We start from the raw sequence: 25,212 nt of genomic DNA, 5'->3' as shown, positions 1-25,212 counted from the left end.
CTCACTGTGACTCTGTGTGTGCATTTGTATCTCATCGATACTTTTGGGCATGGTGCATGCCATATTATTCACTAAAATGCAGCAGGAAGAAATGACAGTGTTTCCATCCACAATGCTTCAGGCCAGGATCACTGATAATGATTATGATATTATTTCAAGCCCAGCCATGTACAAAAGATCAAGGCTATCTCTTAATATTGAAACTGGTATTTATCAAGTTAATATAGAAATAATATTGAGAATGATTGGCTTACCCATGTGATCACACCCGTTCTACCAGCTGTAATCTTGAGGTCATCAAAACCTCTGCTGCCCATGTCCTAACGTGCAGCAAATTGCATTTACCAGTTACCTCTGTGCTCACTGACCCTGTGCAGCTCTGTGCAGCTGTCCCTCCCTCTCTGTGTAAACACTTCCAAATCTAGAAACCTCTAAGACTTTTGCATTCTTCTATTTCCATAGGAATCATAGTCACCCTACAGCATGGATGCAGGCCAGTTGGCCCATCAAGTCCACACCTAACCTCCAAAGTGTATCCCACCCACACCCACCCCCCCTACCAAATCCATGTAACCCTGCATTTCTCATGTCTGTGTGGGCTTCCTCCGGGTGCTCCGGTTTCCTCCCACAGTCCAAAGATGTGCAGGTTAGGTGAATTGGCCATGCTAAATTGCCCATAGTGTTAGGTGAAGAGGTAAATGTAGGGGAATGGGTCTGGGTGGGTTGCGCGTCGGTGTGGACTTGTTGGGCCGAAGGGCCTGTTTCCACACTGTAAGTAATCTAACGAAGTTTGCATATAGTCAGAGGGAAATGGGTCTGGGTGGGTTACTCTTCAGAGGGTCAGTGTGGACTTTTTGGGCTGAAGGGCCTGTTTCCATACTGTAGGGAATCTAATCTAAAAAAACAACCCACCTAACCTACAAATCTGTGGGCAACTTAGCATGGCTAATCCACATAACCTGTACATATTTGGAGTGTGGGAATAAACCTACACTGACACATGGAGAATGTGCAAACTCCACACAGACAGTCACCTGAGGCTGGAATCGAATCCAGATCCCAGGCAATGTGAGGCATCAGTGCTAACCATTGAGCCTCCGTGTTCTGCTGAGCATCCCCAATTTTAATCATTGATGGCTGTGTCTTCAGTTGTTTAGCATTCAGGATCTGAGATTCTCCACCTATACGTCTCCATCTCTCTTTTCTCATTTACGATACTCCCCAAAACCCACCTCTTTGCCCAAGGTTTTGGTCAGCTGACCACACGCTCCGATATGGATTTGTCACTTTTTCTCTGTTTTATAATGCATCTGTGAAGTGCCTTGGGACGTTTCATCGTATTACCAACATTATATAAAATCAGCTATTGCTGCTGTGACTCCTGTTATGATGTGAAATTGTGCAAAGTAAACGGTGCAGTTTTGGCAAACGGCCAGATGATGTTGCATTGTACGTAATTGAGGCAGAGCAATTTGGGGAAGGAACTCGAGAACCTAAGACTTTAGCAACTGATGGCCCATGCCAAAGATGGATAAAGGAGATGAGGGGTGTACAAGAGGTCAGAACTAGAGGATGTGAGGTTTTTGATGTCACAAATAGGAATTTAAACATTTGTAAGGGCAATGGGTGAATTGGACAAGGCACAGAATCAGGACACCTGGCCCAACCTGTCCATTTACACTCCACTCAAACTGCAATGATCATTCCTCATCAAAATCTAGCTTTCTAATCTCCTTTCCCTTTTTTCTCAGATACTGACCTAGCTTCCCCTTCAACACATCTACATTTAACATACGAAGGGGAGGCATGAAGCAAACGTGGTTGACAAGGGAAGTCATGGACAGCATAAAAGCACAGGATAAAGCATACAATATGGTGAAGATTAGTGGGAAGTCGGAGGATAGGGAAGCCTTTAAAAAAAGCAATAAGTGGGGAGGACATGAAATATGAGGCTAAGCTAGCTAGTAATATAAAAGAAGGTTGCAAGGTTTTTTTTCAGACATGTAAAAGGTAAAAAAGAACAAAGAGTGAACATTGGACTGCAGGAAATTGAGGCTGGACAAGTAGTAGTGGGGAACAAAGAAATGGTGAAGGAACTGAATAGGTACTTTGCAACAGTTTTCTCAGTGTAAGACACAAGCAGCTCACCAGAACTTCAAGACAGTCGGGGGCAGAGGTGAGTGGAGTGACCGTCATTAAGGAGAAGATGCTGGGAAAGCTGAAAGGTCTGATGGTGGATAAATCACCAGCTGGACAATACCCCAGAGTTCAGAAGGAAATGCTGAGGAGATTATAGAGACATTGGTGGTAATATTTCAGGACTCGCTGGAGTCAGGGAAAGTCTAAGATGACTGGAAATGGATAACGTAATATCCCTGTTTAACAAGGGCGGGAGGCAGAAGACAGGAAACAATGGGGCGGTTAGCCTGACCTTGGTCATTGGTAAGATTTTAGGATGCATTATTAAAGCTGGGATTGCTGAGTACGTTGAAGTGCATGGTAAAACAGGGCTGTGTCAGCATGGCTGCATCAAAGGGAGGTCATTCAAGACAAGTCAGTGAGACTTCTGTGAGGAGGTAACGACCATGTTAGACAATAGTGAGCCAGTGGACATGATCTATTTGGATTTCCAAAAGGCCTTTGACAAGGTGTAGCACAGGAGGTTGCTCAATTAGATAAGAGCGCATAGGGCTAGAGATAATGTACTGGCATGGAGAGAGGATTGGCTGGCTGGCAGAAGGCAAAGAGTAGGGATAAAGGTGTCTTTTTCAGCATGGCAGCCCAAGATTATTGGAGTTCTGCAGAGGTCTGTGTTGAGACCATGACTATTCATATAATACATTAACAATCTGGATGAAGGAACTGAGGGCATTGTTGCTAAGTTTACAGATGACACAAAGATAGGAGGGGGGACAGTTAGTGTTGAGGTAGCAGGGGCGCTGCAAAAGTACTTGGACAGTCTAGGAGAGTGGGCAAATAAGTGGTAGATGGATTACATTGTGGGAAAGTGTGAGGTTATGCACTTTGGTAGGAAGAAGAGAGGTGTAGACTATTTTCTAAATGGGGAATGGATTCAGAAATCTACAGGATAAAGGGACTTGGGAGTCCTAGTTCAAGACTGTTTTAACGCAAACATGCAAGTTCAAATAAATGCAATGTTAGCATTCATTTCAAAAAAGCAAGAATACAAGAGCAGAAATGTACTGTTGAGGTTATAAATAGCTCTAGCCGGACGACATTTGGAATATCATGAGCAATTTTGGAATCCGTATCTCAGGAAAGATATGTTGGCTTTGGAATGGGTTCAGAGGAGGTTTACAAGAATGATCCTGGGGATAAAGCATTTGTCATATGAGGAGCAGTTGAGGACTCTGAGTCTGTGCTCGATGGTGGTGAGAAGGAAAGGGGAGGGGGATCTGACAGACTCTTGCATAATACTGAGAGGCCTGGATAGGGTGATCAGGGAGAAGAGGTTTCCACAAGTAGGAGAGACTAGGATCCAAAGAAACAGCCTCAGAGTGAAGGGATGACCCTTTACAATTGAGCTGAGGAGAAATTTCGTCAGCCAGAGGGTGGTGAATCTGTGGAACACATTGCCACAAAGGCTTGCAGAGGTTAAGCCATGGTGTATATTTAAGATAGATAGATGGGTTCTTGATTGGTAAGGAGATCAAGAGTTATGGGGAAAAGACAGGAGAGTGGGATTGAGAAACATATCAACCATGATCGAAAGGTGGAGCAAACTCATTGGGCTGAATTCTATTCCCACATCTTACAGTGTTACTTGTTTCAATGGTCCCTTAAGGTAGTGAGTTTTATATTCTAACCATTCTTTGAGTAAAGAAGTTTATTTTAAATTTCCAGTCAATTTTGGGATGACTCTCACATATTGAGAGCTCTTCTTCACAAGAGGGTCAATTTTGGATTCACTCTTACAAAACCTTTGATCATATAAAACACTTCTATTAGTCGTATCCTCATTTTTTTTTCTCAAGAGGAAAGAAACCCAGTCTAAACATCCTTTCCTGATATGTACACCCATGCATTTCTAGTATGATCCTTCTGCATCTTCTCTGCCTCTTTGTCCTTTTATTAATAATATAGCAACCAGGACAGTATTTAGAACTCTAAATCTGGTCAAACCAAGGTTTAGTGCATGCTTAGCTCAATCACCTTGCTTCTCAATGTTACCGTTCTAGAAATGTTAAATGTTACCATTCTAGAAATATAGCAGATTGTTTATTTTACCTCCTGCATGACATTGCATCTTTTAATGATTGGTTTATTTGTATTCTGAGATTGTTTCGTTTGTCTCCCCCACCTAGACTTGCACCCTCCAATAAGTGACCTGATCTTCCTACAAGATTTTTCCATTCCCATTTATTGGTACAAATAGGATATAAACAGTTGAGTTTTGGCTGAGCATCAAACTGGCTTTACAAGTTTCTGAACCCAACCCTGAGTTGATGTAAATTATTTAGAAAGGGCAGACACCCTCATACACACCTTTTCTCACTCCACAAACCTTCATCCCATTTCTTTCTGCTCCACCCTATGTTCTCGAAACATTTAAGTGCTGCAAGTTGTATTGTCATGTTACTGCAAATCCCCCTCCTGGCCAAGCAGGTTGCTGTTGGAACTGGGCCATATGAACAATGGATTGCCTGATCAGACAAGTACTGAAAGATCTTTGTGCTGATATCTACTCCCAATTGAATGCAAACGTTGTTGGAAATCACATAAACCAAGTTCATCATGTTCTTGGCACCAGTTTTATCTTTTGATTACAGAAACTCAGTTTGAGTTTTACAAAATAGTCAGTTAGACTGAAGACATATTTTAAAAATCTGCTCATTACTATTTGGGCTCTAGTTCTTTAGCTGGGTCAATTCATGGGCTCATAGATCATTAAATAATCTTAAATGCTGCTATGAAACTGTGACAGATTTGACTAGTTAAGTGAAAGAAATCTTCCTTGATACACATATATGACCTATTTCAGAAGACTACGTCTCGCCATTAGTTCCCATTTGATTCATATAAACCATGATTAATATGACTAGGAAATTAAAAATATAATGTTTCTGGAATACCATTTTTAAAGAACACTTCCAGAATTCTTCATACTTCTTTGAAGCTGATGAGACCTCTCGTTGTTTTGATTCTGATATTTCATTAATATTTGTATTGTATTACAATTCAGGCTTTTCCAATACTGACTCTTATGCAAACAATCTGACAATAGCCAAACCATCACATGAAACCCATGTTCCTTCCACTTTTTAATCCTGAGTTATTGTAGTCCAATGCTAATAATGGTTTTGATCAGATTAGATTCCCTACAGTGTGGAAACCGGCCCAACCAGTCCACACTGGCCCTCTGAAGAGTAACCCATCCAAACCCATTTCCCTCTGACTAATGTACCTAATACTGTGGGCAATTTAGCATTGTCAATTCACCCTAACCTGCACATCTTTGGATTGTGGGAGGAAACCGGAGCACCCGGAGGAAACCCACACAGACACGGGGAGAATGTGCAAACTCCACACAGACAGTCACCCGAGGCTGGAATCAAACCTGGGACCCAGGTGCTGTGAGGCAGCAGTGCTAACCACTGAGCCACCATGCCACCCCTCTCGGAGATGGGAAAATAAACAAGGTGAAGGTTGCACTAGTCTCCCATTGAAATGTAACTGGGTGGTGAAAAACAGTTAAAAACTAGATTTATTTCATCTAAGCCCAATTATTTCCAGTCAGTTAACTGACATACCTGCTAGAATCATCGACTTATGTAACACAAAGTGAGGAGCTCTACCTAGCGATTCTCTGCTGCCTTGAAAAGCAATCCAGCTAGTACTAATTGCCTCTTGATATATTATGCAGCAACAGGGCACTTGGCCCAATCAGCCTGTTGGAGAGAATTTTAAAGAGGAGTTTTGAACCCCGTGTTCAGCAGCACAAATCAATCTTTATATTGAACTTCTTACCTCGTAACTTGGAAGAGGTCACTGGAGACAGACTCTACGACATTCCATCTCTCCCAATGAATTACAGGATATTTATATATTATGCTTTACAATTGCTACATGCAGCATTAACACCATCGCTTGCCACCTCCACTCTGACCGTTATGCCTCTCCCTCGACATTTGCCAGCTGCATCATACTGAGGGAGTACTGTTTGTTACCTTATGAACCTGCAATTATTTATTTTCACGAAGTCATAACGACTGAATAATGTTTTGCAATTGTCCCTTACAACACTATCTGTTTTCTGGTGTCCCTTCACAAGATTTTCTATTTATACTCTTCATTATATGTCATTTAGTTCTTGGTGTTTACACTATTTGTCCTCATTCCCCCCTGTTGATGGAATGGAGGTTTCTTTCTACTACTTACAGCTATTTGTCGAAAGGAATTCAACTAAATTCCTTAATGCTTGTTTGTTATTTGCACTTACAATTTCAGAATATACCTACATATATAGTATGTAATGACAATTACTTAAAGAAAACCCATTGATTATGGTGGGATCAGACTTTTCCTTCTACACTTTACTAAATAACAAGCTTTCTTTTTCTCATGATGATTTTTTTAGAGACACTTCATTATCTGATCTGGTTGCCATGAGTACGAAGGCTGCGATTCTGACTGGAATTGCTGCTTCAAATAGTTCTCTTCATTCATGGGCAACTCCAACACAGTCATTTCACCTCCTCCAACCTATGTTGTTCCAAATTTATCTAAAAGCATCCAATAGTCATGGCTTAAACCAGTTGCTGTGTTAGCAAGTTTCACATTCCCACTGCTCTCTAGACAAAGAGATTTCTCTTGAATTTCCCGTTTAATTTCTTGGTGACCACTTGATACAGATAGTCTCGAGTTTTGCTTTTCCCCATACGTAGAAATACTGTGAAGCCATTTAGAAAGCACAATAATATTTATAGAAATAAATCTACCCTTTTCAACATATGAGTATAGTGTATAATGGAGTTGAGTACAAAACAGGCTTCCATGAAATCATTCCAGTGAGTTAATGCCTTGCTAATCCAGACAATAGGAAGCGACAGTGATTTTTAACTTCACATTTAAGGCTATCAGTCACATCCTGCCCTGAGCAGGGATGAAGAGGGTGTCAGCCCATAAGGGAAGATCAGGCAGCGTTTGACTTGTGAGTTGTTAAGTGGAAAGTGGAAGATTTCAGGAGAAGCTGAAGAGAGGAAGAATGGCGAAAGGGAACTGGCTTTCTTTCTGAGGTCTGAAGGAATATTTTTGTTCCACTTGACCCAACAATGCAATTTCTGACTTCCCCAAATGGCTCCTTTTCCTTTTGTCCTTTCCTTGATGGAGTGTTCATAATCCTCTGGGTAGAGAATTTCAAAAGTGATAACTTTTCAAGTGAACAAGTTGCCCCTCATCTCAATCCTAATTGATTGACTTCTTATGTTTTAGACTCCCCAGTCAGGGAAAATAACTTCTCAATGTCTACTCTGTCAGTCTCCTTCAGAATCTTGCATGCTTCAATGGGATTACCTCTTATTCTTCTAAATTCCAGGTGGTATCAGCCCAATCTCCTCAGCCTCTCGTTTTAAGTCAACTCTTGCATCCCAAGAACTAATCTAGGGAACCTCTGCTAAACTCCCTGCAAAGAAATTATATTTGACCAATGAGTAGAGAAACCAAAACAATTCCAAGTATGGTCTCACCGAAGTCCTGTACAACTATAGCCAATCTCTTACTCCCTGGCAGTGAAGGCAACTTCCCTTTTGCTTTCCTAATTACCTGCCATACCAATATGCAAACTTCTTTAGATTACTTACAGTGTGGAAACAGGCCCTTCGGCCCAACAAGGCCACACCGACACGCAACCCACCCAGACCCATTCCCCTACATTTACCCCTTCACCTAAACCTATGGGCAATTTAGCATGGCCAATTCACCTAACCTGCACACTTTTGGATTGTGGGAGGAAACCGGAGCACCAGAGGAAACCCACGCAGACACCGGAAGAATGCACAAACTCCCCAGAGAGAGTCACCTGAGGCGGGAATTGAACTCAGGTCTCTGGCGCTGTGAGGCAGCAGTGCTAACCACTGTGCCACTGTGCTGCCCTTGTATAAGTGCTCCTTGTGTAAGTATACCCAAATCTCTATGAACATCCAAATTTGTAAGCCTTTTAAAAGATATCCTACTATCATTCGTATTACCAAACTTCACACTTTCCCACATTCTAGTTCACTCCTCGAACGTCTATCATCCTCTTTGTACCTTCCTCATAGTTTACATTCCTATCTGACTTTGTGTCAGTAGCAAACCTGGACAGATTATTCTTAACCTCTTTACCCACATCATTAGTGCAGATTGCAAGTGACTGAGGCTCCAGAACTGATCCTTTTGGCAACAGAATTGATACCACCTGCCAGTTTGAAAGTAACAATTTACTTATAATCTCTGCTTCTGGTCCATTAAACAATCTTCCATCCATACTATTTCCCCAACATCTGTGAACCTTTATCCTGTATTATAACCTGTTGTGTAGCAACTTACCACATAATTGTTATCGTGCAGATAGAGTCCATTCAGCACTTTGAGCATTTTGACTTGATGCCAAGCTTCTATCTTTTCCCAATAACATTGTACATTGTTTCTATTTCCTTAATCATCCAATATTCTCTTGATGACTTAATTGAACCTGCCTCCACCACACTGTAAGGCAGCGGATTCCAAACCCAGACCACTTGGTGTGTGAAAAAAGCTTCTTCTCACTTCGCATTTGTTTCTTTTGCAAAACACTTTTAAACTGTGCCCTGTGATTCTTGATCTTTTATGAACAGAAATAGAATTTACTATCTCCTCCGTTCAGATGCCTCATGATTTTGAAAACTTCTATAAAATCTCCCCTCAACCTTTACCTCCTCAGAGAAAACAATCACAACTCCTCTAATGTATCTTCATAACTAAAGTGTCTCATCCCATTCTTGTAAACCTATCCTGCAGTGTCTCTCTAATGCATTCACGTCATTCCTAAAATAGAATTGGAATTAGCTTTATTGTCACATGTACTCACATGAGTGCAGTGAAAAGTTTACGAAGTTGATATTAGGTACGAAGGTACCCAGGTACAGGATGTTAGGAACAAATTTTAAAAATAGAGAAATAAAAAGTTCAGCATTACAGTCCTTCAAGTGGACCGCACTGGGCCTCGCCTCCAGACCGTGCCGGGACCTCACCTCTGAGATTCACCTATGCTACGCTGTGGGCTAAGCGCAGCCCCGCTCCAAGCACCAAGTTACACCGCAGCCAATGGTCCACCGACTTCCCGAGTCCAGGCTCAGGGCCTACTGAAGTCGAGAGTGTGGAGCTGGAAAAGCACAGCAGGTCAGGCAGCATCCGAGGAGCAGAAAAATCAACATTTCGGGCATAAGCCCTTCAGTAGGAGGGCTTCTTGATGAGGGACTTATGCCTGAAACATTGATTCTCCTGCTCCTCAGATGCTGCCTGACCTGCTGTACTTTTCCAGCACCACACTCACGACTCTGATCTTCAGCATCTGCATTCCTCACTTTCTCCTCAGGGCCTACTGAAGCCAAGAATCCTCGATCTCATCACCACTGCTGCCAGTGACCCTCTGATGTTGCTCTGGCTTTTCCAGAACATCAAAAGGTGAAAGAAAAGAATGAGAAAGAAAAAGAAGGAGCATACGGGCTCAGGAGCCCTAACGTTCCCTATCATGCCAGTGCAACCATCTTGAATCCAGAACAGTACACAATATTGAATGTCTTACATAAGTTCAACGTGATTTCCTTGATGTTGTACATGCTAAACCCTTATTTATGAAGTCTAGAATATTGGATGCTTTACTAACAACTCTCCCCATCCATTCTCTTCTATTTTTAATGACTTACGCACATGCAAACCCATGTCTCTCTGCTCCTGCACACCTTTCAGAAAAGTACCCTTCATTTTAAGTTTGTCTCCTTGTGATTTGTACTAAAATATATCACCTCATACTTCTCTGTAATGAACCTCACCTACCAATTATCTGGCCAGTTTAATTGTGTAAATGTTCTTTTAATGTTTTTAACTGTCCTTCTAACACTTTATAATCTTCCCACATTTTATATGTTATCTGCAAATGTTGAAATTGTCCCCTGCGCATTAAGATTTACATCATTTGTGTACGTAACATATATATATAGAGAGAGAAAAAAAACAAGGGTCCCAATACTGACCTGTGGGAATTCCACTCTTCATCCCAAAAAGAAACACTAACCATTACTCTCTGTTACCTAAACAAAAAAACTCAAAAAACTGTAAATGCTGGAAATCAGAAGCAAAGCATAAATTGCTGGACAAACTCAGCAGGTCTGGCAGTTAAAGTTTTGGGTACTGTGAGCCTTCTTCAGTTATGTTTTGTACTCTGTTTTCTGAGGCTCAGCTAATTTTGCATCCACATTGCTACTCTTCCTTGTATTCTATAATCTGTGCCCATATAGCTCACGAACCTATTGTGTGGTACTGTATGGAATACAATTTGGAAGTCAAAGTACATCATACCAACAGCCATGTCCTCATCAGCATCTCTGATACTTCTTTGAAAAACATCAGGAGATTAGTTTGATACAATTTTCTTTAACAAATCCATCCTGATTCTTCTGAATTAACACACATTTTCCTATAACGTTATTAATTTAATATGGAATAATTGATCCTCAAAGTTAATCTGAGTGATCTATAATTGTCAGGCCTATCTTTTCAACCATTATTTTTGAACAAAGGCATAATCTTCAATTTTCCAGTCCTCTGACACGTGTTCAGAATCCAAGGAAGATTGAAAGGTAATTACCAGTACCTCTGCAGTCCACTCTCACTTCCTTCAGTATCACTGAATGCATTTCATCTGGCCATGGTTCGTTATCACCTTTAAGCACTGATAGGTTATCCAATATCTCCTTATCAATTTTAAACCCTTCCAACGACTGAGTTTCATCCTTTATCACTATGACCTCGGTAGCATCTGCCTCATAAAAACTGATGTTAACCTTCAGTTAAGACATCAGCCATGCCTCTCACCTCCATGTGCTAAACACCCTTTTCAGCCAGAGAGTGGTGAATCTAAGGAATTCACTGCCACTGAAAGCTGTGGAGGCCAGGTCATTGAGTATATTTAAGATTGAGATAGATAGGTTCTTGGATATCAAGGGGATTATGGGTTGGGGGAAAAAGTGGGAGAATGGGGTTGAGAAACTTATCAGACATGATTGGATGCATATTCGATGGGCTGAATGGCCTAATTTCTGCTCCTATGTCTTATGGTCTTTTGATCCCTAATCACCTCTACTCCTTTTACCACTCTTTTGCCATTGATGTGCTTATTGAAGACTTTGGAATTTCGTTGTATGTTAGTTGCCAGTCTTTTTCTCATAATCTCTTTTAGTAAGTTTCTCTTATTTTCTTTCTCACCTCCCTTCTGAATATTCTGTGTTCAACTTGGTTCTCAATTCTATTTACTATCTGACATCTGTCATAGCACACCTTGCCTCCTTTAACTTAATTTCTATCTTCTTTGTCATTCAGGGAACTTTGAATTTGTTTGCATGTGCTGTAATCAAGGGGAGCCTATAAACGTACTATACTCTCAATTTCCAAAAGGCATTTGACAAGGTGCCACATTAAAGGTTATCAGTTGGATCTCTGGCGGAAAACAAGAGTGTGCAAATATAGGTCTTTTTCTGATTGAAAGGAACAGATGAGTGGAGCTTAGGATTTTACAACTTATGATTTAACTGAGGGGATCGAAGCCATGGTTGGGCAATTTTCAGGTGACATGAACATAGCTAAGAAAGTATGTTATGAAGACAAAATCAGGAGGTGGCAGATATATATAGATAGTTTGATTGAGTGAGTAAACACTGGCAGATGGAGTATAATGTGGAAAAATGTTCAGTTATTCACTTTGGCACGAAGAATAAAAAAAAGGAGAGTATTAATTAATTAAACAGAGAATGAATGCAGAAGGTGCAGAGAAATTAGCTTTCTAATTTGAGTCACCAGGTTAGTATGTAGGCACAACAAATAAGCAAAAAGACTAAAGGAATGCTATCCTTATTATGAGAGGAATGGTACATAGAATTAAGGATGTTATGCTTCAGTTATATAAGGTATTGGCAAAGGCACATTTAGAATAATGAGGGCAGTTTGATTTCCTTATTTAAGGAAGGATATAAATACATTGGAGACGGTTCAGAAGAACTTTACTAGATGATACCTGGAATGAGTGGGTTGTCAATGGTTGGACAGACTGAGTTTTTTTTTCCCACTGGAGTTTGGAAGAGTTAAGGGTGATGTGATTGAAGTATATAAGATTTGTGTAAAGATTTGTAGCTCGGGTGTCAGTTGTCATGGTTGTGGGTATGTTTGCTGACCTGGGAACATACCCACAACCACAAAGTGTATAAGAATCCTGAATGGTCTTGACAAGCCGCATATGAAAAAGATATTTTCTGTTAGAGGTCAATCCTTACCAAAGATTAAATTTAAGAGTCACCCTTTTAAGTCAGGGGTGAGGAGAATTTTTTTTGTCTCAGTGGGTTTGACAACTTTTGGATGCTCTGCCTTAGAAGTTGGTACAGACAGGATAATTTAATAGGCAGGGTCTTTTATCGTGGAGGGAGGTAGATTTTATTTGGGAAGAGAATCAAATGGTGCCGAGGTAGATTGGAATGTGGAATTTGAAACATAAACTTTTCAAAAATCTTGTTGGAGCAGGCTCAGGGGAGGGGTGAATGGCCTGCTCCGAATTCTTCTGTTTCCCTCACAGGATTGATATGCTTTCACTGGAAAGGATACCCTGAAGATTCACAAGGATGTCTCAAGAAACGGAACATTGCCTCTGAACACAGATTAAATATGTTAGCTTTCCTTGGATAGAGGCAGCTAAATGAACATTTAGTTGAGATATATCAAAAATGAGGCCAGATAGAGTGCATAGAAAGTGTCTACGTCCATTAACAAAGAGGTTAACAACAAGGAGAAAAAGATTTAAATAATTAACAGAAGCATTAGCGGCAAGTTGAGGGGAACACGTTTTCACCCAGAGAATGTTGGGGGCAGCTCAATGGCTGCAAGATGGGTAGAAGCAGAAATTCTCATCGCATTTCAAAACTGCTTGATGTATAGTTAACTGTAACTGACAGAGCTGTTGACCAGGAGTTGGAAAGTGGAACTTGGCTGGATATTTTTTGTTATAGTTATAGAGTCATACAGCATGGAACCAGACCCTTCAGTCCAACCTGTCCATGCTGAACATATTTCTATTGCACTGTTTTCATATGCAATAGATGGATTGAGTTAAATGGCCTCCTCAGTGCCATAAACTTTCCCTATCTCTATTGCCCATCTGAATTTATAAAGGACATCATCAAAAAGTTTCCCAATAATAAACTCCCCTGCAATGTCCGTTTAAGTTATGATCTGTTTTAACTAATTTTTAAGATTTAGTTCTAATGCTTCAGTTTAAATTGCATATGATTTGGAATTACCTTCAGTAATTCTCATTCAAACTGTGTGACTGACCAACTCTTTCAATAAAGTCTGCAAAATAATGTTCAGAAAAAAACTCTTAAGGTAGAATCAACTAAATTTTTTAGATGCATAATCTGGTTTAAGAAAATAATGTTATGCTTTTATTAAAGTATGCATATCTTGATATTGGGTGGCACAGTGGCACATACCCATGAGGAATCTTTTGGGGAATAGTCAATGTTGAAACTGCATGCAAAGTATAGAAAATGTTCTATACCTTTGCCATATGTCCTTTGAAGTTAAGTCTTTTTCAAGTGAACTGAAGGCAGAAATCCAAAATGAAAAAATAATTTCTCAGAGCACAAGAAATGGAGATTGCAGCAGTAGTGCCTGAAGTTGAAACAATTTACTGGAAATTTGCAAGCTGAGCAAATTTATTCATCACTGCAGCAGAAGCGAGCAAGTCATTATTGTACTATTGCACTGATCTCAGAAAGACTATAACTTTCAGGCAGCTAGATGTCACACAGCATTTGATATCTTAATACAAAAGGCCCCCAGCATACTCTGAGGTAGTCAGTTAAGCAGTCAGCCAGTTGATCAGCTACATATATAATGTAACAGTAACTTAAGTAAAGAAAGAATCTAGATTGTATGTAAGTCTGAGATATCATAACAGTGTACATAGTTAAAAACTTAATAAACTTCAGGATATCTGTCTCAACAAGAGACTAGTCTTTGTGGTATATGTTAGGTGGGCTATCGGATAGGGGAGCCCTCAGACTATATTATACTGGCAGTGGTGCCCACACCAATATTGGTGATTTGTCAAACTTGGATCAGAAAAATGGAAATAAGGAATGGATGAATTGCCATGAATCTGAATAGATACAGCTACCATAAAAATTGCAGTCATGTATTGTTCAAGTGGCACGAATCAAATACAAAGATGGTGCATCTTCCCCTCACATGGAAGTATTACATGGTCACTAATGAGACATTGCCCACTGTGCAGATTTTACCTGTAGTTTTGCCTACTACCACAAAGATAGGGAATCTATTGAATTCTCCACTACCAATATTCCTCACTTTTGTAAACAAAAACAGAGGCGATGAACATATTTGTATATGTAACTGAACAGATATAGTTGGATAAACATAGTATGGGGAGGCAATGGGCCTAATGATATTATCATTGGACTGTTAATCCAGAGACCCAGATAACGTTCTAGGTACCCGGGTTTGAATCCCATTATGGCAGATGGTGGAATTTCAATTCAATGAATATCTGGAATTAAGAATCTAATGATGGCTGTGAATCCACTGCCAACTGTCAGGAAAAACCCATTGGTTCACTAATGTAATTTCGGGAAGGACTGCCATTCTTACCTGATCTGGCCTACATGTGACTCCAGACACACATGTGGTTGACTCTTAACTGCCCTCTGGGCAACTAGAGATGGGCAATAAATGCTGCCTAGTCAGCGACACCCTCATCGTGTTAAAGAATAAAGAGAAAAAATTAATATAATCATAATTGGTAATTAAAATGGTAATTCATTCATGTTTTGTGTCATAGATATCCTAGACTATCTGCTACATTCTGCACTGAGGAGAAGAAAAATTGGACTTGCTATAATGGGGGAAATTGCACTAATGGGAAGACTACAAGGTGCATCTGTCCCATCGGATTTACTGGAAACAAGTAAGTGAAAAACAAGTCGGAAGTGCTCACAAATATTGTGGGGCCAGTCAGCACTATTGGGAAAGTGATATGTAGAACTAAATCACTTCCTGAAAAGCAGACCAGAGAAGGGCAGAAATAATATTCAGAGATTAAGATTCCAAGCTGCTCTTATTACACTCAACTCTGAGCAACTAAGTTTAATCCAGAAAGTAGCTTGATCATGGTTCATCTGCATAGCCACTCAAACAACTAGCAGTATTAGATACAAATACATGCAAAAAAAATCTGATAAAATCACAATTCAAAGGATATCACTGTTTTCTAGAGATACACAAAACATGTAAGATCTCAGCAGCTTTTTTATAAATGCATAGTGTGCCATATGTTGAATGTCAATGAGCAGAGGGTAAATTTTTCACCTATTCTGAATAACTTCACAAGGAATATTGTTCAAAGTTTGTGAGAAGATTTGTAGCTCGAGTGCTCGTTGTTGTGGTTCTGTTCGCCAAGCTGGGAATTTGTGTTGCAGACATTTCTTCCCCTGCCTTGGTGACATCCTCAGTGCTTGGGAGCCTCCAAACCACTGTAAATGCCGGAGGAAACAACACAGAAACGCTTCACAGGAGGCTCCCAAGCACTGAGGATGTCATCTAGACAGGGGATGAAACATCTGCAACACAAATTCCCAGCTCGGCGAACAGAACCACAACAAGGAATATTGTGAAGAAAGAGCCAACTGTTTCAGTTCAAAATTAAAATAGGAGTAGAGTTATATGATGATACACAAACCATGACTTCACTATATGCAATATAATTTTTCAATGGCCGTTTTATCTGAGGAAATTATAGTTTTCTTAGTTTTTAGATTTTTAAAATTAAAAATGTAGAATGATATGTTTGATCCCAATTTTTCCTTCTCTCCTTCACTTACATTTTGAATGTTGCCACATGACCCTTTTAACTAAAGAAAGTGATAGCAATAACTACCTACATGCTGAGCATTTGGAGAAGGCAGTTCTTGCAGTATCGTTAGGATGCAGGTTAGAATTAACGTCAGGTTCTACAGTCATTGCCAGTTCCACTGTAGAACAATTCTGGGAAATCAATGTCCCAGGTTTGTCAATAAGAAGGATTTGGAAAATTGTTACATGTGTATGATGGACTTTAAAGCAAGTTGTATTCATATGTTTCTGTTAAAAATGCTGAAATTAATGTTGTTAACAAACTAACATCTAAGTCAGTGATTCCCAAATATTTTCCCACTGCAAATCCATTGAGATTTGAAAATTGTTGCAACCTCTCAGTGAGAACAGGGTTGGTGGAAAGTGTGTTGCTGGAAAAGCATAGCAGGTCAGGCAGCATCCAAGGAGCAGGAAAATCAACGTTTCAGGTCAGAGCCCTTCATCACTCTGATCTCCAGCATCTACAGACCTCACTGTCTCCTCCTTGGTGGAGGGTGGTCAGGGGTGGGGAAGGAACACAGCAGGGGCCTGTTGGATGGGGAACACAGTTGTCGTAACTTGGTGAGAGCTTCACAGTAGACATTCCTGCTTTGCAGCTCACAGCTAGAAATTTCAGCTGGAAACTTCAATTGGAATCCTCAACTGGGAAGCCCGAGCTCGGTGTTCAAGTTGCTTGTCAAGGAACCGTTAACAATAAGAAACTTGCTGACCTCTCAAAAATCAATAAACATCCCAATCTGTTGGAAGGACCCTGTACATTAGTAGAAGCTCTCTACCTTTGAGTGCTTCCTTGAGGTTGTGAATACCAGGAGTCAAAAGTAGAGCCGAAAACACTCAATAGTAGTCAGGGTTTCAAAGCAGTGCCGCAGGAATAAGCTTTCCCTGGACTAAGTCGGTTAAAAGGCAAGAGGTAATTACAAACTACTTTATTTACCTTAATAAAGGATGACCTACTGTTGTGGGGAAACAATATGTGTCCATTATTTGTATTATATCCTGAACACAAATTATGTAGGCCCAGATGAATCTGATATTAGCTTACTCTGTACATTAATGCAATGTAAAAAGCAACTTCATAATTCATATTTGGCCTGATCTTTCTCAGTCAACCTTTGAGAAGGTGACAGAAATTGGAATGGGTATATGTGAACAACATGAACATTCAAGGTGATACTTATGCTGTTATACAATTAAGTGTTAAGCAGTATTGGCAAGCAATAAAGTTTAAGACATTCAGATCATACTGAGCAATGATAAGCCTAAAAAAAGTCTTAGATTCGAACTCACAATACTCCCCAATATAGGTATAATACAGTGGTTTGAGAGATTTATTAAAATTGCAACCGGAACTAGATCTTTCAGCACATTTTACCATCCATTCCGTAAAGAAGTAACTATATTTTTCTGAATGCCTGCTGTTATGCAGTCAATGCTAATTTATAGAAATCTTAATTAAGTAAAGTTAAAATTTACTTAATTAAGAATGCTTAAGCTGCCAAGTACACTGCAATTGAAGATCACATTTTGCGTTAGTTTTCATTTTGTCTGAACAAAATCCAAAGGGCAAGCTGAAAACCAAAATGTTTGAAATGTTTACTTGCGACTATTGAGATACAATGCTAGATGCACTCATCAGGTCAGGCAGTAAGTAGGTCATTTACCTGAAATTGATGCTAGGTGATTCACCTGAAACACTTATGCTTTCTCCTTGTTTGACCTGTCATGTATTTCCTGTACTTTATCTTTTTTAATAATTGTTTCATAAATCTGGACATTCTGCAGATGTGAAGTCGACATTGATGAATGTGAATCGGACCCTTGTCTTAATGGAGGCTTCTGCCAGAACTTACCCAATAGGTTCCACTGCATCTGCGACATGAGCTTTGCGGGTGACCGCTGTGAGTTTGATGTAAGCGATCTCTCCTTTTTCATCTCTCTATTGCTCTGGCAGCATCTTTTTCAGCTTCTCTCCTACCTCGTAATACGAATGGACGATGAACCAGCAGTTGAGTGGGGTTGAAGCTCTTGACTAACCAAAGTAATATGTCAGTTTATTGAGAAAGGATGGTGCAGTTATGAAATGCCAGTATTGCTCTTGATAATTCATATTGTTTGGAAACCAACACATGGACTGAATTTTTATTAACCCTGGGAAAATGCAAAGCCCTTTTTGGCTATCAAAATATAGAGCATATAACAGAGGTTATCTGGAGGAAATTATTTTCTGTAAACATTGAGCATTAGATATTTTAAAGCAGAATTTAACACTTGTAACTATAAGAACGAAACAAGATACTGTGGAGCCTAAAAGTCTGAAACAAAAACTGAAAATCTTGGAAATACTCAGCATCTGGAGAGAGAAAAGGAGTTAATGTTTCAGGTTATAGTTTGAAATTTATGTCCTTTGGGACCTCTACAACTATTTTGCTTGCATTCTCTCTGCAGTTTACATGTTACCTTTTTTATCCTGTAATTTTTGCTTTCAGATGGCATTGGTTCATCATTTGCACCTTCACAAGCCACATCCTTTGTCCTTTACCTGTCCCATTGCCATTCCCTTTGGCTTTGAACCATTAAGTACTCGGCCAATTAATCTTTCTTCCCTTTCACCTTGTTACAGACCTTATCCTGTGTTCTTTTACCCCAACTCCTCCATTTCACTTGCATATGAACTATTATATCTCCAACATTTTCCGGTTCGAATGTGAGAACATCATTCTGAAACATTGGGCAGAATTTAATGTCTCTCACTCCCACCTAACACCAGAGAGGTCTGTGAACCAGCTGTGAATACAGGCCTTGTAAGAGGTACAGGGAGGAGAACCCATCATTTCCAGACTAATTTCGATTAAGTGAGAGCTAGGGATGGTTGACATTCCCATCCCGAGGCCACAGGTTAGGTGTAGAGACAGGGAGGCTGCAGAAAGACTTGAACACGCTAGGACTCCCAAGTCCTTTTGTGCTTCAGATTTCTGAAGCCTTTCTCCATTTAGAGAATAGTCTATGCCTCTATTCTTCCTACTAAAGTGTATACCTTCACGCTTTCCTACATTGTATTCCAAGTGCCATTGTTTTGCCCACTCTCCAATTTATCCAAGTCCTTCTGCAGCTTCTCCACTTCCTCAATACTACCTACCCCTCCACCTATCTTTGTGTCATCTGCAAACTTAATAACAATGCCTGCAATTCCTTTGTCCAGATCGATAGTATGTGCCGTGAATGGTCGTGGTCCCAACACAGACCTCTGTGAAACTCTATTAGCCACCAGCTGCCATCCTGAAAAAAACTCTTTTTTTCCCTATCTCTGCCTTCTGCCAGTCAGCCAATCCTCTATCCATGCCAGTACCTTCCACTTAACATAATGGGCTCTTACTTTATTTAGCAGCTTCCCGTGCCTCCTTGTCAAATGCCTTCTGGAAATCCAAATAATTCACAACCACTGGCTGTCCTTTGTCTAACTTGCTTGTTATCTCTTCAAAGAATTCTAACAGATATATCAGGCATGATTGCCCCTTAATGTAACGATGCTGACACAGCCCCATTTTTATCATGCACTTGCAAGTATTCTGCAATCTCATCCTTAACAATGGATGCTAAAATTGTACCAACGGTAGAGGTCAGGCTAATTGGCCTAAACTTTCCCGTCATCTGCCTCCCCCCGTTCTTAAATAACGATGTACCATTAACATTTTTCCAGTCTTCTGGGATCCTCCCTGATGTCAGTATTTCCTGAAAGATCACCACCCATCTCCTCAGCTATGTCCTTCAGAACTCTAGATACAGTCCATCGGTCCAGGTGACTTATCCACCTTCGGACCTTTCAGCTTCCCAGCACCTTCTTCTTGGTGATGGCCACAACATGCACCTCTTTCCTTTATTGTCCTGAAGTTCTGGAATGTAGCTAGTGTCTTCCATCATGCATACTGATGCAAAGTACCAATTCAGTTCCTCCGCCATTCTTTGTTCCCCATTACTACTTCTCCAGCCTCAGTTTCTAGAAGTCCAATATTCATTCTTGACTCGATCTTAAGTTTTTCTATATTGAAAAAAAGCTCTCGTAATCTTCTTTTACATTACTAGCTAGCTGACCTTGATATTTCATCTTCTGTCCTCCTTATTGGTTTTTTAGTTGTCCTCTGCTGGTTCCTAATCCCCAAGCTTCCCATTAATCTTCAGCATAATGTATGCTTTTTCTTTTGTTTCTATGTGCTTGACCTCCCTTGTCAGCCGTAGCTGCCTCGTACTCCCCTCAGTATGCTCCTTCTTCCTTGGGATGAATTTCTGCTGTGCCTCCTGAAGTACCTTCCCAAACTGCTACTATTGCTGCTCTCCTTTCTTCCCTGTTAGGTTTCTCTTCTAATCAACTCTGACCAGCTCCTCCTTCATGTCTTTGTAGTTACCTTTACTCAATTGTAATACCATTACACCTGATTCCAGCTTCTCTCTTTCTCAACCTGCAGGGTGAATTTTATCGTGTTATGGTCACTGCCCCCTCGAGGTTCCTTCACCTTAAGCTCCCTAATCAAGTCTGCCTCATTATACATCACCAAATCCAGAATTGCATGTTCCCTCGTGGTTTCTACTACAAGCTACTCAAAAACAAACCCATCTCGTAGACATTCCACAAAATCCTTTCCTTGAGATCCACCACCAACCTGATTTTACCAGTCCACCTGCAAACTGAAAATCCTCCATGATTATTGTGCCTTTTTAATGTGCCTTTTCTATCTCTTGACTTATTTTCTGCCCCACATCCTGACTACTGCTAGTGCATAACTCCCATCAGGGTCTTTTTCTTTTACGATTGCCCAACTCTACCCACACAGATTCTCTACTTTCCAATCCTGTATTGCTTCAGGCTATTGATTTAATTTCATTTCTAATTAACAAGGCAGCACGACCCCCCCCCCCCCCCCCATGTCTGTTTGCCTGTCCTTTCACCAAATGAGGCTTTAAACTGGCCAGCTAAAGGCCATTGAGGAGCCTCAATCTCAGTTCCGCCAAAATGACATGTGGACTGCAGAAGGCCCATCAGTGGCAAGGATCAGCCCTTTGTCCTCTATACTGGCCCTTCTCCACTCCTTGTAAGGAACTGCATGACCGACCCTGGTGAGCTGTCACCACTCAACCCTCCTCCATGAGTTCCTTTACATCTAGTTCCTCATCCTGGCCCACTGCAGTTACAGTGGGCTGGTTGGAACCGAATGCATCAGGGCTCTCAAAAGTAGCCACAGTAGAATTGCCAATCAAGCCATCACTTTGGCTTTCAAATGCAGCTCAGTAACTCTGTTTTCTCTCTCTGTAAATGCTACTTGATACACTGAGTATTTCCAGCATTTTCTTCTTTTATAATTAAATGTTGGCTTGTTTTGTTGTAGTTTGGAAATATTAATACGGTGATGCACATTGTATTACAATTTCCAGTGTGGGCAAAATAAAAAAGAGATAGTTACAGCAAATTTAAATTCTTGGTTTTCCCCAGAGTACACAGCTCAATGATTTGCACATGTTCAATTATTTCACTTTATTTTGATAATTAACAGTTTACTTGCCAGATTGTTCAGTTCCCTTTCAGCTAAAAGTGATTAACAATGAAAAATGAGAAAGGAACATGTTAAAAAATGATATTTTTCAGCTTACTTTTAAAAATTTCACATTTACAATTTTGCAGTTGAATATTTCCATAGATTCCTGAACTAGTAATACATTCTACTACATACCTTGAGTGCATAGAATCCCCTTTTCTGGGATGATACATAAAGCTCTAGTCAGCTTTTTTTTTGTTTGAAAAGATTTAAAACATGTAATAGTGCAGAATTCATGCAAAACTAACCAGCTTTTGCGAGCTTGTGAAATATGAAGTACAGCGTAAGTGACTGATATGTTATTTCCAAACATTTGATGTTTGTATACAAAGGTGCATATGTTAAATTGAATTACATAAAAGATAACAGCACAGCCACTCATCCCAGTTAGTCTATGGCAGTGTCTGTGTTCCACACAAGCATCCTGCCATATTGCTCCATCTCAGCTCTAGAAGGATGTCATACCTATTCATCCCTCCTTTGCACATCTACCTTCCACTTAAATGTATCTCTTACCGAACGCAGATATGATAACATATTCCGCATTCTCACTACTCACCCGTGAAAATATTTTCTCTTGTACTCTCTGAGATTTATAAGATATTATCTTATATTTTTGACTCAGAGCTTTGGGCTAACCACCAGTGAAAAATTTCCCCACATTTTAGCCTGGCAAATGCATGCATGATTTTAAAGATCTATTAATTTTTTCTGGAGAAATTTGCCCCAAGCTTGGTCATAAAAGTAAATTGAAGCAAAGAGTACAGAAGCAGTATAGTACTGTTATGTACTAAAACAACTTAAAATGATCTCCCAATGACACATTGTACCTGAACTTAAGGACAGAGTAATGGGACATTAAGGATAGTAGAATAACTTCATTGGATGCCCAAAGCAGGATACACACCTTAGCAGGATTGCAGGTATATTTCTTTCAAAAAGCCAGCACAAGCACTATTGGATGAATGGCTTCCTTCTCTGATGTATATTGATATGATCTTTACTTTTAGCTATGGATGGTAGTTGGCAAAGAAAAAATATCTCAGAGAAAACAGGAAAACAAAATTAGACATAAACCATACTGCCTCTCAAACTCTAAAACTTTAATTCAAATCACAAACTGGCAAGGAAAGGAAAAAAGATCTAGTATATCTGAAATGAACACAAGCTTAGGTGTTACAGAATGAAGTCTAGTTATCACAAATTAAATTGACCTTGAAATCAAACTCCTATCCGTTACTTATTAGCTTACTCACAGTCAATTTGACCATTAATAAGTCACAATAGAAAATTGACAACAATCATTTGAGACAGTCAGGTATTTAAAAAATGGAAGGTCAAAGTTTGGCTTCAGAGGTCCTGCCATGAACCAGACATGAAAGTGAGGTTTCTTCCAACCAGCGACAAGTAATTCTGTTAAAGCTATAAAGCAATATACCAGCTAAGAGATCTGTTGCAATGTCAGTCATGGAAATCCTCTGCTTCTGCTGCAATTATTTTATTTTCAAGAAAAATGTTAGTGGATATATTGAGATTTCTGCTAATGCAGGCGGAAATCTTCAAATCACATCTGTGTGTATTGCAGAAATTGATGCAATCAAAAACTGTGCCTGAATCAGTGGCTTGACATGGTAATTACGTTTGAGGTACATGCTACAGCTATTTGCAGTAATTTTCACCTTCAGAGCATGGAGTAAATCTTTCACTTTAGATGTACTTCTCTGACATGAAATAATTTATTTTAGCATGGTTCCACTGAACTTTAAATAGTAAATAGCACAGAACAAATTAATGCCTTCAGAAAAGTTCTTTAGCGGACATATTTGATTCTAAAAGCTTGCTCACAAGATTTTACTTTAGCACTTAATCATCGAACAAGCTGAGCATCAGTATGAAGTTGCTTTAGTTTAAATTGGAAGTATCAACATAAATTCAGGATGGAGTGGAATGAACTACCTCCTTGAGGGAGTTCTACTCCACTTTATATAGTTCCAAGTTGAGCACTGATGTCAGATTGAGGCCACATTTACTCGTAATTACAGCAGCAACTGCAAAAACACTATAGTTGATAACTAAGCACACTGCAAGTATCATAGTCCTATGAACAATGGAAATTCTGCCTGCAACTTGCAGTAATCAAGATTTGGAGATGCCGGTGTTGGACTGGGGTGTACAAAGTTAAAAATCACACAACACCAGGTTACAGTCCAACAGGTTTATTTGGAAGCACTAGCTTTCAGAGCACTGCTCCTTCATCAGGTGGCTGTGCAGTATAAGGATGAAGGAGCAGCGTTCCAAAAGCTAGTGCTTCCAAATAAACCTGTTGGATTATAACCTGGTGTTGTGTGATTTTTAACTTTGCAATAATCAAGGGCAAGTAAGCATTTGCAGCCTTTTGATGGTGGTTGTAATGAGCCAGCCAAGTATCTAAAACATCCGTCTAGCTGACCAAAATTGTCTTGATTTCCATTTTAACATTTTGTTAGTGGTTTAGAACTGATCAATAAGTGGTTTACAATTCTTATATCCTGTACTAAATGCTAGTCTTATTGCTTCTTTATTTTTGAACAAGATTCCAACAATAATAAATAAAATTGAAGCACAGTGGCTATTTTAAGCACTACCTCTACAAATATTCAAATCTCAGATTTAAAAATGTTCTGATCATTGCTTATTTCACAAATATGCATTTCATATATGCCTGTGCAAAAGATATTTTATATTTTTTCCTGTTTTATAAGCTATATTTTTGATTAATGATGAATAATAAAAACAAAATAAATAAAACATTTTATGCAATGGCAGTGGAGACTGGAGGAGTTATATGGTAAATCTCCTCCTCTCGCTTCTATGTTCTTATATGTAATGGAGCTGCCCTGGTCAGAAAACACAGACCAAGGAAATTATGAAATGCACACAAAAGGAAATATGATCACTGGTTGATCAAAATAAAATTAAAGATAAGGGAATACCTATGTTGGGCTTGACCTAATCCCACAGTTTCATATAGATTTACTGAAGTGCATTTTCAGAAACCTGATACAATACAGTCCCTAAATAACCATCAAATCTAAAAAGTAGGAATGCCTGTTGACATGATTTCTTATGGGTTACAATTTATTGTTCATAACTAACTGCACCAATCATTTATAAGATTTCATGTCTCATCACTTGACTTCTCTGTGTATGTTTCTTTTGACTAAAACCTCATTATCATTTGACATAACTCCATAAGATCAACAACTCCTCTAATTTCTGATACATGATTTTGTTCTACTTTCTCTTTGTGTACAAATTCCAACTCTTTGGGCATTGCCCACTGTTGTCATATGAAGACTTAATAAATATCATCATTATTATATCTTTGTCTCTCTGTCCTTACACTTTATTTAATGGAAGCATGGATATGTTTGTTAAAAAAAACTAAAGGACGTTTACTCCATGCGAATGTACT

The 25,212-nt window shown here is 39.6% G+C and overlaps 1 protein-coding gene across 4 annotated transcripts in view; it reads left to right on the top strand.

The window, feature by feature from the left end:
• The window catches only part of crb1 (crumbs cell polarity complex component 1), a 116,895-nt gene that overhangs the window by 73,710 nt on the left and 17,973 nt on the right, over positions 1-25,212 (top strand). For all 4 annotated transcript variants that reach the window (XM_087990844.1, XM_087990842.1, XM_043699793.2 and 1 more), the window contains 2 exons: positions 15,104-15,229; positions 17,956-18,082. In XM_087990844.1, coding sequence (XP_087846970.1) covers positions 15,104-15,229; positions 17,956-18,082 — 253 coding nt within the window. The remainder of the gene's footprint in view (positions 1-15,103; positions 15,230-17,955; positions 18,083-25,212) is intronic.

The sequence above is a fragment of the Chiloscyllium plagiosum genome, unplaced genomic scaffold, assembly GCF_037043375.1.
Source record: "Chiloscyllium plagiosum isolate Xiang-an unplaced genomic scaffold, Cpla_swu_hap1 HiC_scaffold_9, whole genome shotgun sequence".
Taxonomy (NCBI): domain Eukaryota; kingdom Metazoa; phylum Chordata; class Chondrichthyes; order Orectolobiformes; family Hemiscylliidae; genus Chiloscyllium; species Chiloscyllium plagiosum.
Note: the sequence above shows the minus strand (reverse complement) of the source record. Positions and strands in the feature narration are given on the sequence as shown.